Raw genomic sequence first — 16593 nt, 5'->3', positions numbered from 1 at the left:
GGAAGAATCTAGACTTGTGGAGAAATCTAGAGAATGAGGGACTCGTCCTAATTTATGTGGCATCTTTTGAATTTTTGAGATTCAAACAAGTCTCAAAATTCAAACCGTTTTACATAAATTGGGACAAAGAAAATACTATTTATACACTAGGTGACGAGTGTATATATGAGATCACTCATTTGTAATTCATTAAGCAAGAAATCTAAGTATGATATAAAACATTATTTGGCGATCTCTTGTATTGAAATATTTCTGCCCACGTGAATTTATTACTCCTTTAGCAAAAGAAATACGAACCTAACATTAATAAATGCTTTTAAATTTTCTTCCTTGAGAGACGGATAAACAGCTAAGACTTTTTCATCACAAACAAATTAAATTATATTTATTGAAAATAGATTCTAAAACATAAATCTTTTTGTTTATTTAATTTTAAGTAAAAATTATATTAAATACTTCTTTTTCTTAATAAAAGGTATGTTTGGATTAACTAATATAGTAAATAGTCTATAAGCTTTAAATCCTAAAATTGATTACACAAATAAGCAATTGTGTTTTGAGTAAAAATAGTTTTGCTACATAAGACATGTGTACACATTACACTTTCTTAAAGGGAAAATACATAAAAACCCCTCTGAACTTGACACGAAAATTTACTTTAATACTTAAAGTTTACGGGTAATTATTTACCCCCTTATCTCATTTCGCGTGAATTTAATACCATCCTAACGGATGACGTGGCAAAAAAAGAAAAGAATTTTTTTTTAAAGCGCGTTAAGTTATTTTTTTTAAAAAGTAATGGTCCCACTTTATATATATAATGAAAAAAAAAGAAGAAATCCACCCACCCCATTCTTCTTCTTCTTCAAACCACCCACCCCGCTTTCTCAAAACCCCACCTACCCCCTTTACCTGCTTGTCTTTTCTTCCTCAAACTCCCCACCACCCTATCCCCACCCCACCCCACCTCACCTCATCCTCTTTCTCCTTCTTCAAACTCTACATTCAAAGTACATTTTCTCGTTAAACACATAAACAAAAAGAATCACATTCAAGACCCACATAATTTTTTTACTCTTTACTTTGGAGATTTGATCTTTCTTAAAAAATTATGAAGTTGTTTGAAAAAGAAAGACTTTGGCATAAAGAAGATGAGGTTTTGTTAACCGATCTATAATGTTAATGGTTGGCAATGGCGATTGAAGCAATGGGTAGAGAAAGTTTTTTTTAGAAAAAAAAAAATTCACTACAAATAAATGTATTTTTTCTTGAATTAGTTAAGAATTAGACCTTGATTAGTATATAAAATTAAAAAAAATGTAGAACACCGACAATCGACATGGCAGTAAATGACGTTGAGTATTGAAAAAAATCACTGCTAATGATTTTAATATTTCTTAAACTAATTAAGAACTACTCCCTCCGTCCCTTTTTAGTTGTCCACTTTAGAAATGACACACAGATTAAGGCAACAATGATTAGCACAGTGAAGTTACAATTTTACCCTTATGACAACTTGTCACTTCAAAATTACAACCACTTCTTTGAATTCAAGTGAAATAAATTGGAGGGAAACAACATACACTTTTACAATTTTCAAGAAGTATAAATAAGGGTATAATAGGAAAAAATTTATTGTCTTTTCTTGATTTGTCAAAATGGACAACTAAATAGGGACAACCAAAAAAGGAAATATGGACAAGTAAATAGGGACGGAGGGAGTAAAGATTAACTAGTATTTAAATATTCTGAAATGGAAAGAAAGAAATGAATTTAAAAAATCAAAAATCAAATTTTAGAGAATTTCCAATGTGGCTATGATGTGACGCTTATGTGGTTCTAATGTGTCAATGACGTGGCGCGTGTGTAATACACTTGCCAACTTGAGACTGGTATTATATTTTTAGGGTGATATTAATTCACTTCAAATATGTTAAGGGGGGTAAATAGTTACCCGTAAAATTTAAGTACTAAAGTAAGTTTTCGTGTCAAGTTCAGAGGTTTTTTTATGTATTTTCCCTTTTTTAAAACTCACTTATAGAATTGCATTGAGTATATTATAGTTATAGTAATAATACTTCAATATAAGTGTTAAAACTGGTAATAGACAATTGATGTGTTTAATAAAAAAAAAATGTTGATAAGTTATTTTTTTGTTGATTAAAATACGCTCAAATAAACTGAAGGGGAATATAGGCATTTTGTTATGAGAAAAATATTATGAATTAGAATGGGGAAAAGTAGCACAATATTTGGTCAAATAAAAGTGTTCATAAGCTAAAATTCACAAATTGTGACGATCAACTTATGATTTTGGAGTAATTTATATAGAAGAGGTATTAAAAACACTTTTAAATTTGGCGTGAATAATTTGTTTCATTCTCAAACTATTGATGATAACTTTAAAAACATCTATTTACTTGACTAACTAAACTTTAATACACCCCCGATCCTACAATATCAATGAAGTACACCCTTAAATTCTCATCAAATTTAGAAGTGTTTTCAACATTTTTCTCAATTTTTTATTAAGAAGGCTCATGCTCCTACAAAAGTCTGAGACCACTTACTATGTCATATGGCAGATCAGGAGTATCGAAGGTGTATCTAAATTTAATTAATCAAGTAGATGAGTGCTTTTAAAATGGGAATAAAGACAAATATACCTCTGAACTATCGTAAATGGTATGCAGATACCCTCCGTCATATTTTTGGGACATTGGTGCCCCTGTTGTCCAAAAACTAGAGCATATATATCATTTATACTAACAAACATTCATAATCTTATCCACCGACCTGACATTTATTAAATATCATATCGATGGATAAGATTGCGCCACGTGTCCCTATTCAGTCTTTCGTTAGAGTGAAGGGCGTATATGCTCTAGTTTTTGGATGGAAGGGGCACCAATGTCTCAAAAGTATGACAAAAGTTATCTGCATACCATTTACGATAGTTCAGGGGTATATTTTTCCTGAATCTATAAAGCCATATTCCGCTAAATCTCCACCACTCATTTCTAATCTAACGGTCAAGAATTGCCCGGGAAGGGTAAACACCACATTTTTTAATCCCTCAAAGTGTGCCGTTTGATGTTCAAACTTTTGTCTCCTAACGTACCCTCAATAAAACCGTTAACGCCGTTAACCACTTTCACAGCCTTTCCATCTCCAACAGCACAAAAACTTAAAGACAAATTAACGGCGCCGTCAATTACCTTTCTCCATATATTCGTTATGTACAAAAAAACAATTTATTTTTTTATAATATTTACTTTTTGTGTCATTCAACGGGCAAAGGTTTTCTCAATTTCTCTCACTAGCAACTCTTTAAGATTTTTTTTTTCTTTTTGGGGTTCAAAGGGTTCGATCTTCGATGAATTTTAGCTGATTTTTTTGTCATTTTTCTGCTAATTTGAGGTTTGTTTACTGTTGAATTCTTGAAATTTCGTGAAAAGTTTGCTTTTTTATGCATCTATGCTAGTTTGTGATCAATTTTAGCTTTGATTTCATTTAATTCAACTTGATTTTGGTTAATTTGAATTGGGTTTTGGTTATTTTTTTGATGGGTGTTGAGTTTTGGGATTGGGTTGTTTTTAATTTGATACGAAGATGGGGTTGTGGGATCTGGGATTGTTTGATTCCAAGTAATTGTATTGCGAAGTTACTTATTGGGATTATTAGGAGTTTTACTTAGTTGGGTATTTGTTTTCTTCGAATTTGTTGAAGGTTTTTTTTATTGGTTTGCTGATTATTGGATTCAATTGGTTATTGTAAAGGTTATGGTAAGAGGAAAATGGATGAATTGAAAGTAGAAGAGTGCTGTACTGAGAATAAGCAATCAGCTGCTGCTTCGAGTTCGTCAGTTTCTGAAAATAGTGGTAGTGTTACTTTAAGGTCACCAGCAGTATCTAGCCCAACCCCTGCATCACCAACTCACAGGTAATTTTTTTTCTTACTTTGCTAAATTTGTTTAGCTAGGTAGGGTGGTGTGTGCTGTATGCAATTGTAACCCTACCTTGTGATGAAGGTTCCGCTCAAGTAAAGCATGATAAAATCAAGAATGTAAGGAAAATATAGTAGTGAATCAGTTATGCTGAACATAATGGAGATAAATTTGTTTAGGTGGGTAACAACTAGAATTGCACCTTGTAAAGTTGGGTTCATATTTGGTTTTAACAATAGCAAAATTCACGATTATTTCTTTTAGTATTTCGGCTGAAAGTTTGGGATCTTCCAAAATGGTATCTCTATGCATGTTGTTTAATTATAGTTAATTGTTGTTTTTATGCTTTAATTTAGATCAGTTATGGATAAGATTAGATCTAACAGTGTCCGCGTGAGCATAAGGGAAGATGATTGCAGTAGGTTGTCAATCAACATTAAATAACTAGTTTAAGTGTTTAACTATGATGAATCCTCTGAATAATGAACTTGAACAGAGCTGGTGCATGTAGAGAGTTCATTAGCCCCAACCCTAATGAATTTGTAATGGAGGCATAGTTGAATGTTGTGAACAAGAGCAAACTGAGTGGAATCCACTTTTGAGATATAAGAAAGTGATTGAATTTTGCCTAACTATCAAGCTTATTAGTAGAAATATTACTGAAATTGTCCTGGTCAACAATATCCAAAAGTAGCTAAGTGGTTTGCGCCTTCTACTATCTCTTGTAACCCAGCCAAATCAGACAGACAATCACTTGAAGCAAATTACTCAATGATAGGGATTCTGTGATATCATGTATTTTGTGCTAATTCTCAAGTCCTGGATGGAAATTTAAAATTTTACACTTTCTGCTTTGTTTGTGTGGATTTTGCAGGAGAACCACTGGTCCAATAAGGCGAGCAAAGGGTGGTTGGACTCCTGAGGAGGTGAAAATAATTCTTTATATTTCTAATGAATAATCTCTTCTGCGAGATATCTCAATAACTTAAAATCCTAAGCTAGGTTATCGCGATTTATAAATTTTCAAGTTTTCGACTGTGAATACTACTTGCTGTTACTAGTAAAAGGAGAATACTGGAACAGTTTGATTTTGGCAAAATGAGTTGTGAATGTACAATTCTTGATGCTTGTACATTCCTCACTCCCTCAATATCATTGTTATTCTATACCAGTTGGAATTTCTTTATAATTGTTTCTTTTGTTTTAAATAGAAAGTTCAGCTTTTGATTAGATAAAATCTCCTTTGCCGCAGGATGATACTTTGAAAAGGGCTGTTTCAGTTTACAGAGGGAAATGTTGGAAGAAAATAGGTATTATCTCTTAGCTAGCTCTTTTCTAACAATAACAAATAGGACAATATCGTGCTGCAAGTGTTAGCTTCTAAGGAGGCAACTTCGTTCACGTTGACATGTCGAGATGCTTTGAATTGAATAGGTGTCTGATGTGGAAATATTGCTATATGACTTATTTGATGATGATATTCAATGCACTTGATCAGTGCTTGGTCTTAGTCATGAATATATTGCCATATGAACTTATGTCTGGGTTCCATAATGTTCTTAGTGCATCTTTGATGACATGCCAAGTCAATATATTCATGCATATCATTACTTATATGTTTTGGTTGCTTGGATCTAGGTATTTGTTTATGCAATTTGGATAGGGAAAAGGGGTCAAATTTGCCCATGTACTAATTGAAATTCAGAAACTTTGCCCTCCATTAAACTTTTGGTTTAGTTTTACCATGCCATTTAGGAAAAAGTCTCATTATTTCCCTTGGTCCTTATAAAGCTCCAATCTGAAGGTGATTTCAAACCCTAGTCAAAAGTTTAGGGTTAAATTTGGACCTTTTCTTTTGGAAAATTTGGATATGCAGTGTGCAACCATTTTATGATGGAGCTCTGTTAATGGCGAGGAAAAATACAAGAGGATTAACTAACTGCTACCAAGCACCCATTTTCCGAATATTAATGTTCTTTCAACTTAGATTACTAGTTGTTGGCTGGAATTTTATAAAAATAAACTCCATAGTGGTAGTTTTCAGGTCGGCTTATACACACCTAGAGTCCTAGATTTATCCGGCTACAGCTACCTTCCATCAACATAGGTATTGGGTTGCTCTGTTCACCAAGACATAGTTAGATGAGAAGTAATCATCTAGTGTTTTTTGTCTCTGTTAGGATTTGAATCCTAGTTTCTTGGGTGCTTGGTAGCAGGAAATTATAGCCTTGTATCAAAGGATAGATTTTAACTTTGTTGATCTCTGAAGTCTTTTAACTTTTTTTGACCAATTTTTAAGTCAGTCCAAGTGGCTATCATCTTGTATGTGATAGATTCTTATCGAATTCATGGGGTAACACACTTTATCCACTCATATGAAAATGTAAATTTAGCCAAATATTGATTCACTTGCAGCTGAGTTCTTCCCGGATAGATCGGAAGTGCAATGTCTGCATCGCTGGCAGAAGGTCATCAATCCAGAACTTGTTAAAGGACCCTGGACTCGGGAGGTTTGTTTGCTTTCTACTCTTTAGTTTCCCTCTGCGTTAATCTGATAATCTGAATCGTGCCTGGACTCTCTGGATGATTCCTGATGCTTTTTGACTTTTTGTTAACAGGAGGATGATAAGATCATTGAACTGGTTGCTAAGTATGGGCCTATAAAATGGTCTGTCATAGCTAAATCATTGACTGGTCGAATAGGGAAGCAGTGTCGTGAGAGGTAGGATCAGAAACAGTTTAAATATATATATATATACACATGTAATGTCACTGTCTTTGCTATGATTCCACTGTCTTTGCTATGATTCCACTGAATAAGCTCTTGTATTAAAGAATTGTTTTACGACCAGCTTTGCCTTCTGTTGATTTATTGCCCAACTTAGTAAGAGTTAATCTGCCGACAACTTCCCTTCTGTTGTTAGCTGTAAGTGCTATAGCTTCAGTAGTGCGTGTCTATCCATCTTACTCCCGATACAAGTGCTTTGTGTTCAGGAGGCTCTGATTCATAGTGATGTCCTTGTTCTCAAGTTCATTTTTAGCCACTTGTCCTTTTTTGTCTAACAGTTNCAGAAACAGTTTAAATATATATATATACACATGTAATGTCACTGTCTTTGCTATGATTCCACTGAATAAGCTCTTGTATTAATGAATTGTTTTACGACCAGCTTTGCCTTCTGTTGATTTATTACCCAACTTAGTAAGAGTTAATCTGCTGACAACTTCCCTTCTGTTGTTAGCTGTAAGTGCTATAGCTTTAGTAGTGCGTGTCTATCCATCTTACTCCCGATACAAGTGCTTTGTGTTCACGAGGCTCTGATTCATAGTGATGTCCTTGTTCTCAAGTTCAATTTTAGCCACTTGTCTTTGTTTGTCTAACAGTTTGTCGGATAATAAAGCCTTCTATTTGGTTGGTTGTTATGGGTTAATGGTTATTGCTTTTAATTTGATCAGATGGCACAATCATTTGAATCCCAATATCAAAAAAGATGCTTGGACTCTGGAGGAGGAACGGGCGCTTATAGATGCTCATCGGATCCATGGTAACAAGTGGGCTGAAATTGCTAAAGTTCTGCCAGGAAGGTAATAGCATAAAGATAATCTAAAGAGAAGACTTGATAGTTTTTTCATTCAGTTGAATAAAGAGAAGAGCTCTGAATGGCTTCCATATTGAAGCATTCTGATTAAAAATTACCCGATCCCGTAATATGTTAGTAGATTCTTTGACTATGGTTTAGTCCAACGTTTCCTAAATATTTTTAACTTCTAAAAAGTGTGGTTTATAGTACACTTCTATATAGCTTGTAATATGTAAAAAAATTGTTTCAAAGATCAAGCACTTGATGTGAGAAATCATCTCAAAAGATTACAAGGGTTGACCCTTAAACTCTTGAACCAGTAGTCGTTTTGGGATAGAGGGAGTACAAAGGTTCCTGAAGATTGTATCGGAAGCTTCTGGTCAATTATTCTAACTTTCGGCTGAAAAAAATGCCACTATCAAAGAGCTAATGAAATAAGCTTATTAAGACAGTGGCTGATGCTTCTAATTGTCCAAGGGTTGACCCTTAAACTCTTGAACTAGTAGTCCTTTTGGGATAGAGGGAGTACAAAAGGTTCCTGAAGATTGTATCGGAAGCTTCTGGCCAATTATTCTTCCTTTCGGCTGAAAAAGATGCCACTATCAAAGAGCTAATGAAATAAGCTTATTAATACAGTGGCTGATGCTTCTAATTGTCCAATGTGACTTGGGGCCCCGCCATACTCCAAAGACCTCATCTATAAGTTTATAAAGCACATGGCTTCATGTAACTATGTCATATCATCAGTCTTGTGCTAAATGATTGTAGAGGGTAGAGGGTAGTTTTAGTTGTTAAGGCTGAGGACCAAGGGCTAAGAACGTAATGTCTTGTTAACTTTACTGCTATATGGGAAATTACTTTTATCTAATTTATAGTAGAGGGTAGAGGATAGTTTTAGTTGTTAAGGCTGAGGACCAAGAGCTAAGAACGTAATGTCTTGTTAACTTTACTGCTATATGGGAAATTACTTTTATCTAAGTTATGTCTGCCCCAATGATTATACGGGTTGTCTATGTTCAAATGAGTAGAGAAAATATCATTGGCCTTGAGTTTGGCTCTTAAGATGGCTAGCTAATGAAGTTAAAGCAAGACTTTTCCGCCATTTAAAAGGCTATCAGTAGGGATGACAATAGGGCGGGGTGGATGTGGGGCGGTGTGGGTTTAAGGGTGGATGCGGGGTGGTGTGGGTTTAAGGCTATGTGGGGTGGAGCGGGTTTAAGGTTGTGTGGGGCGGGGCGAGTCGCGGGTATATGTGATTTCATGTGGGTTCAAACTTAATTTTATCTTTCTACATGTTACAAGAGTGAGAGAACATTACTTATTAAGATAATACCTTTAAAGCTACTATAAAATTTTCAAGATAGTAAATGAAAATGATTCAATAAAAAATAATACAATTTCTTACCTGTTTCCAGTGGACCTCTAAAAAATATTTTTTTAAGTCATTATCCTATTAAGTTAATATAACTTAATGAAAAAATGAATTTTATTTCTAGTATCAAACTTAACTAGGAAAAGAAAATATTAAAAATTATGCGGGGTGGGTTGAAAATGAAATAAGTTGTAGTGCGGGGNTGGATAACCTTTTTCATGGGTTGTCTATGTCCCAACGAGTAGAGAAAATAAGACTGGTCTTGACTTTGTCTAGCTACTGAAGTTAACTCTAAACTTTGTGTGACTGCAATTATAAGCCTATAAAGGAATTCACTAGTGTTGAATCAATTCATAGTACCCTATGTCTCTTCACTTCAAATCTTGCTCATTCCCGGGCCTAATTTATACAGGACTGATAATGGTATCAAGAATCATTGGAACAGCTCCTTGAAGAAGAAGTTAGACTTTTATGTAGCTACTGGAAATCTTCCACCTGCTACTGGAACAGCTAAAGCTGAAGAGTTGCTAGTTTGGTCAAATAAAACATTAGAAGGAGCTGAAGTAGCTTCATCAGGAACTTCAGATACATGTAAAATAGAAAATGGATGGCAGGTGGCAGAAATCAGTGCTTCCAATGGTGGTCCTCAAACTGAGTCCACTGATTCTGAAGTCGTCAGGTTGGAATCTCAGTCACCAGAAGAAGATGCTATTCAACACATCAAACCGAGTACTCAATCAGAAAACAGGCATGAAGGATGGAACATAGATAGTGCAGTAGGCCAATTACAAGTTTTTGAAGCACCATTTCCTTGTGAAATCCCTACATGTGGTATGTTATGCTATGAACCACCAAGGTCAGAAAGCTGTATTCCGCTGGATTCAGATCTTCTAAATATCTGCCGGGCACAATGTGAATCTGATGCAAGTCCAAGCCCATCACCGAATGGTTTCTTCACTCCACCTAGTACAAAGGGCCGTAGCCTATGTGCACAAACTCCTGAATCTGTACTGAGAATTGCTGCTAGAAGCTTCCCAAATACGCCTTCCATATTAAGGAAAAGAAAGACTCAAGGTGAACTTTCAACGCCAACTAATAAAATGGGGAAGTCAGATGGAGATCTCTGTAAGGAAAAACCAATTGATGTGTGTGACGAGATCCAACATGACAGCTCACACAAATCTAGCATGCATAATGGAGTTTCTTCAAGAAATTCTTTCAATGGTGGTCTGTACAACAGTCAAGCATTTAATGCCTCTCCTCCATATCGATTAAGGTCTAAACGGACATCTATCTTTAAGTCTGTGGAGAAGCAGCTTCAGTTTGCACTCAACAAAGAGAAGCATGATACAAGTAATGGGTTCAGTGATTCAACTGTTAATGAGATATCACATGCAGCCAAAGATTGTTCACAGGATACAGTAAGTCACATCTTTTCCTTTTTCTTCTCTTTTCTTTTTTTGTCCCTTTGTTTTTGGATGAGTTGGGAGCTGGGTGGCTGAGGGTGGAGAAAATTAATTGTCATGGTGGCTGTCCCTCTTTCTCTTTACACTGTGGTGTGTAAATATCATGCATTTCCAAATGAAAAATTTTTCCCTCTGCAACATTTTAGTGCCCCTAATTGTCTTTGAGTAAAGAATCTGTCTTCCGGTCAGTTGATTGGGTAAAACTTTTGATATCAATATGCATTTCAAGTGTTTGAGAAGAATAGGGAGGGATGTTAATAACTACATGCATGGCATGTTGCCTAAGCTTGTTGTTCTTAGGTTGTATTGATGCCAGTTTTTTCGTTGTCTAATGTGATTTCTTCTGTATCTTGCATGCTTTAGTGTTCACCAGATAGAATGCGAGTTAACAGTGTGGTGAATTCAAACTCTTCTAAAGGATGATTTTACCATTCTTTCTGGGTCGGTAACTTAGAAAGGGATGGTGTTGGAACAATTTATGGATGGGATTACCTACAATGCAGGTAAAAAAAGGCAGTTCAAATCAAAATTTTGTGGGAAAAGCAAAGCGTTCCAAATAACTAAGGAATGGAGAACTAGAAATAATTGAAATGCATCTTTTTAACACAACCTTTTATTTTATATATATCTGAACACATTTCATTTCCAATATGATAGTTCACTTGACAACTAGTTTGGTAAATTATCATATAGTATCTTTATCTTGAGATGCTATACGAAACAAGAAGTCGTGAAAACAATCAAACTTAGAGAGTATTATTTACCTGACTAGTAAGTGAATGAGGTATTACTTTTAGCAAATCTTTCTTTACGCAGCACTGGACATTCTCATAGTTTTATTTTTACGTCTGAGGACGTCACATTCAGATCCTCTATTGCTGCTTCAGCTATTGGCAGCAGTAACAGAGTTTTCCGACTTGTGGTTTCCATGTTTCCTCACATTCTTATAGACTTGAGCATCTCCGATAAGAAATTTTCAAGTTATTTGTGTAATGCAAAAATATTATTTACTCTTGGATGTGACCTTTTTAACAATTGGATCTTTTGATTGATTAGGATAAGAAGGTGGAATAAATGCTGAATGCTTGCAATTTCTGATAGTGGCTGCTAAGTCCCATGGGATGGAGGTTCAGAAGCAATCAGTAATGGTCAGAAGAATTTGAGACCCCTCTTGAAACGTCGAAGGGCTCAATCTTCCAAATACAGTTTTGTTAATTGTTAGGTGTACAAAGATCTCATAGCTTGCATCGGTTATGTTCAGGTTATTGGCTATTGGTTGTTCGTAGATGTTAAAGGCGATTTTTCATTATCCGTTGAAATGGTTAAAGCTGCAATTGATTTGTACAGAACAGCTTGAAAGAAGTCTGCAATAGTTCTACATTGAAAATAGACTAATAGTTGCTTAATAAGATCAGTTGTCTGTGGTATATCATAGTTCAATGCCATTTATAAAGTAAGTATTTGGTAAGATAGTTTACAAGTATTTTTAACTTATTTACATGTTTCATAAAACATCTAAATTTGGAAAAGGCGTAACTTGGAAAGTCTTTTGGGAGGTCAAACCTGTTTTTTTTTTGAAGTACTTTATCCAGAACACTTCTGAAAAAGTATATTTAAGGCTCGTTTGACCATGCAATATGAGTGTTTGGCATATCATTTGAATTTCTTATAAACGTGAAAACATCACAAGATGTGAAAATTATATAGTTCTCTCTCAAATCTTATACAATATTNATTATCAAATGAGCAAACGCCATATGTACTGCTCCCCTAATTCATTACAGAAGGCTTATACTTGTTTTAGCGGTGATTATAGTTGTCACTAATACTGACTTTTAGTGGAGACTTATATATGTTTTGTGGCGATTATAGTTGTCACTAATACTGACTTTTTGTGGCAACTTATATATGTTTTAGCGGCGGCTTAAGTTGCCACTAATACAGACTTTTAGTGGCGACTTTAGTTGTCACTAATAATACTTTTAGTGGCGACTAATATATGTTTTAGCGGCGAATTTAGTTGTCACTAATATAGACCTTTAGTGGCGACTTATATGTTTTAGCGGCGACTTTAGTTGTCACTAATAATTACTTTTATTGGCAACTTATATATGTTATAGCGACGACTTTAGTTGTAACTAATAATGACTTTTAGTGGCTACTTATATATTATAGCGACGACTTTAGTTGTCACTAATAATTACTTTTAGTGGCGACTTATATATGTTTTAGCGGCGATTGTAGTTGTCACTAATAATTACTCTTAGTGGCAAATTATATATGTATTAGTGGCGATTATAGTTGTCACTAATATAGACTTTTTGTGGCGACTTATATATGTTTTAGCGGCGACTTTAGTTGTCACTAATAATGACTTTTAGTGGCCACTAATATATGTTTTAGCGGCGGCTTTAGTTGTCACAAATACAATCTTTTAGTGGCGACTTATATTTGTTTTAGCGGCGATTATAATTGCCACTAAAACAGACTTTTTAGTGGCGACTTATATATCTTTCAGAAACAAAATATGGGTGCTTTGGGAAACACGATCAATGGGATATGGACTATAGTACACATAAATCGATAAAATTTAGTTTTTCCTGCATTGGGACTCGATTGAACTTGAAAATGCGATTGTTTACCCCTCGTGAGCAACTCATGTCATTAATAAGGTCGTAACGGACGTACATAAAAAGTTTCGGTTAAAAAGAAGCTGGAATCCTGAATCACTGAAAATCCATAGACTATAAGCACACGAAAATGGGTAAAATCTAATTTTTCCTATTTTGGGGCTCGTTTGAACTTGAAAACATATTTGTTTGCCCCTCGAGACCAACTCACCCCCATTAATAAGGTCGTAAGGGACGTTCATAAAAAATTTCGAGCAAAAAACAAGCCAAAGTCCTGAATCACCAAAAAATCATGGACTATAGCACACAAAAATTGGTAAAATCTGATTTTTTCTGTTTTGGACTCGTTTGAACTTGAAAAATGCACTCGTTTTCCCCTCGGGACCAACTCACACCATTAATAAGGTCGTAACAGACGTCTATGAAAAATTTCGGCCAAAAATAAGTCGAAATCTTAAATCACCAAAAATTCATGGACTATAATAGCACACGAAAATCGGTAAAATCTGATTTTTCCTGCTTTGAGACTTGTTTGAACTTGAAAATTCACTTGTTTTGCCCCTCGGGACCAGCTCACAGCATTAATAAGTTTGTAACCGATTTTCATGGAAAATTTCGATAAAAAATAAGCCGAAATCCTAAATCACCAAAAATTCATGGACTATATCACACAAAAATCAATAAAAGCTGATTTTTTTCCTGCTTTTGGTTTGTTTGAACTAGAAAATGTGCATGTTTTCCCCTAGGGACCAACTGACGCCATTAATAAGATCGTAACGACATCCATGAAAATTTTTAGCAAAAAACAAGCTGAAATCCTGATTCACCAAAAGTTCATAGACTATAGCACACGAAAAACAGTAAAACCTTGTTTTTCCTACTTTGGGGCTCCATTAAACTTGAAAATGCACCCCTCGGGACCAACTCACGTCATTAATAAACTTGTAACATATGTTCATGGAAAATTTTGACCAAAAGCAAGCCGGAAGCAGGAAAATACACACGAAATTGTATTTGCTCATGGGTGCCTTGGGAGCTAATACATGAGCTAATACACACGAAAAACTAAGAAATTTGGGTAATTTCCAAAAAACAGCTTGTAAATGCAAAATTATGCTTTAAAAAAATGGTGTGAGTATACGTGATGGTCTCCAACTCATCACGAAGGTCCTCATAAGACTTTTTCAGAAAAAAAAAATTTGATTGCTCCAGGGAACTAGATCCATGTGCTAATACACACGAAAAATTGAGAAATTTGAGCAATTCTTAAATAATGAAGGGTAGATACAAAAATAGGTGTTAAAAATAGTGTGAGTACGTGTGGTACCCGAACTCATTACGAAGGTTCTTATAAAGTTTTTTCAGCAAAATTTTTGGGTGCTCCATGGAGCCAAATCCATGAGCTAATAGACACAAAAAATTAAGATATTTGGATTATTCCTAAAAAATGACTTGTAAATGCGAAAATATGTGTTAAAAATAGTGTGAGTATACGTGATGGTCCTCATAAAGTTTTTTCAGAAAAATCTTTTGGATGTTCCGGGTAGCCATATCCATAGGCTAATATACACGAAAAACTGAAGCATTTGAGTTAATCCTAGAAAATGACCTGTAAATAAAACAAATATGCGTTGAACAATGATGTGAGTATACGTGATGGTTCCCTAATTCATTACATAGGTCCTCATAAAGTTTTTTTCGAAAAAAATTTAGGTGCTCCAAGATGCATGATCCATGGGCTAATAATACACACGAAAAAACCAAAAAATACGCGTAATTTCTAAAAGTTGGCTTGTACGAAAATATGCATTCAAAATGGTGGACTATATGTAATGCTCCACATACTCATTACGGGGTCCTCACAAAGTTTTTATAGAAAAAATTCCAAGTGCCCCAAGACGTTAGATTCATAGGCTAATGCACACAAAAAAATCAAAAATGTCACATAATTCCAAAAAGTTGACTCGTCAATGCAAAAATATGCCTTAAAAATAGCTGGACAATAAGTAATGCTCCTCAAATTCATTATGGAGGTCCTTATAAAAAATTTTCATAATATCATTTTGGGTGCCCTAAGACGCCTGATTCATGGGCTAATACACATGAAAAACTAAGAAAGTTACGTAATTCCAAAAATTTGCTTGTAAATGTGAAAATATGTCTTAAAAAATTGTGAACTGTATGTTATGTTCTCCAACTCATTACGGAAGTTCTCATAATGTTTTTTTTTAGAAAAAACATTTGGGTCCTGCAAGGCACTAGATCAATGGGCTATTACAACGAAAATCAACATGATCGCGTTATTTCTAAAAATTGGCTCGTAAATACGAAAATATGATTTAAAAAATGACAGGATTATAGGTAATGTTCCCCCAACTTCATTACAGAGGTCCTCGTAAAAAAATTGGAAAAAAATTCGAGCGCTCCAAGATGCCTGATTCATGGACTAATACACACGAAACCCAAGAAAGTCACGTAATTCCTTAAAGTTGGCTCGTAAATGTAAAAATAGGCCTTAAAAATGGTGGGACTATACATAATGTTCTCCCAACTCATTACGGAAGTCCTCCTCAAGTTTTTTCAGAAAACATTTTCGAGTGTCCAAATGGCGTCAAATTCATAGGTTAATACACACGAAAAACTAATAAAGTCACATAATTGCTAAAAATTAGCTCGTAAATGTAAAAATATGCCATAAAAATAACAGGACTATACTTAATGCTCTCCCAACTTACCACGGAAGTTCTCATAAAGTTTTTTCAGAAAATTTTTTTGGGTGCCCCAAGGTGCCAAATTCATGGGCTAATATATGATTTTTCACAAACTTTCAAATACACATAATTTTATAAAAATCCACTAGTCAACAATAGTATTAACTAGTTAATCTTTATTATAATTCTTTCATGTGGTATGGGCAATCTCTTCATGGGGAGTATTGGTATTTTATTTTATTTTTGCAAAATTAAAAATGGTGGATCTTTTCTTCTTTTTACAAAATATAAATTAAGGGTTCATGTTTCATATTTTTTTAAAATGCCATCATAATTTGAAATCTCAAATCGTTAAATCCTTTTTGGAGTAATTAAAATTTGAAGTCATGATTTCAAATGATGATCCCAAAATCACATGTCAAAACGTTGATTGAAATCATGACTTCATACTACATGTCCAAACAAAACTTAGAAGCATTTTAAAAAAAATTGATCAAACAATAGTTGATGTTCAAAAGTGTGTTTTGAATTGATTAGTCAACAACAAATTGTCTTTCCACTTCTCTAAAATGTACTTTCCGAAATAAATTAAAACTAGACCAAACATGTAAGTCATTCCAACTTATAATTTTTCGATTCATTAACACTTGCTCAAGTATTTTATTAATTTTTCCTTTATATTTTTTTTCTAAATCCCAAAAATACTCTTTCTATAATAGGACTCCTAACTCCCACTCCATCCCATTTTTATTATGTCCTAGTATTTATACTTTTAATTATAATTTTTTAAAACAACTTAAAGAAAATATCCACCATTTTAGAACAAAAAATGCCTGTCAACACTTTCTAACTAAGCACACCACAACTACATAGTACTTCTATCTAAA

At 34.3% G+C, this 16593-nt stretch overlaps 1 protein-coding gene across 2 annotated transcripts; it reads left to right on the top strand.

The window, feature by feature from the left end:
• Positions 1–3171: 3171 nt before the first annotated feature.
• On the top strand, positions 3172–11796 carry LOC125850496 (transcription factor MYB3R-3-like). 2 transcript variants are annotated; one of them, XM_049530344.1, is made up of 9 exons: positions 3172–3300; positions 3780–3942; positions 4821–4872; positions 5199–5256; positions 6362–6456; positions 6565–6668; positions 7403–7531; positions 9312–10320; positions 11422–11796. In XM_049530344.1, the coding sequence occupies exons 2-9, from the start codon at positions 3797–3799 to the stop codon at positions 11437–11439; spliced, it is 1611 nt and encodes a 536-aa protein (XP_049386301.1). In that variant the 5' UTR covers positions 3172–3300; positions 3780–3796; the 3' UTR covers positions 11440–11796. The 2 variants fall into 2 exon arrangements, with proteins under 2 accessions (XP_049386301.1, XP_049386302.1); XM_049530345.1 differs by having other exon boundaries at positions 3287–3420; positions 11422–11795.
• Positions 11797–16593: the final 4797 nt, after the last annotated feature.

Source organism: Solanum stenotomum, unplaced genomic scaffold, assembly GCF_019186545.1.
Source record: "Solanum stenotomum isolate F172 unplaced genomic scaffold, ASM1918654v1 scaffold17538, whole genome shotgun sequence".
Classification (NCBI taxonomy): domain Eukaryota; kingdom Viridiplantae; phylum Streptophyta; class Magnoliopsida; order Solanales; family Solanaceae; genus Solanum; species Solanum stenotomum.
The sequence above is the reverse complement of the archived record's forward strand: the minus strand, read 5'-3'. Positions and strand labels throughout refer to the sequence as shown.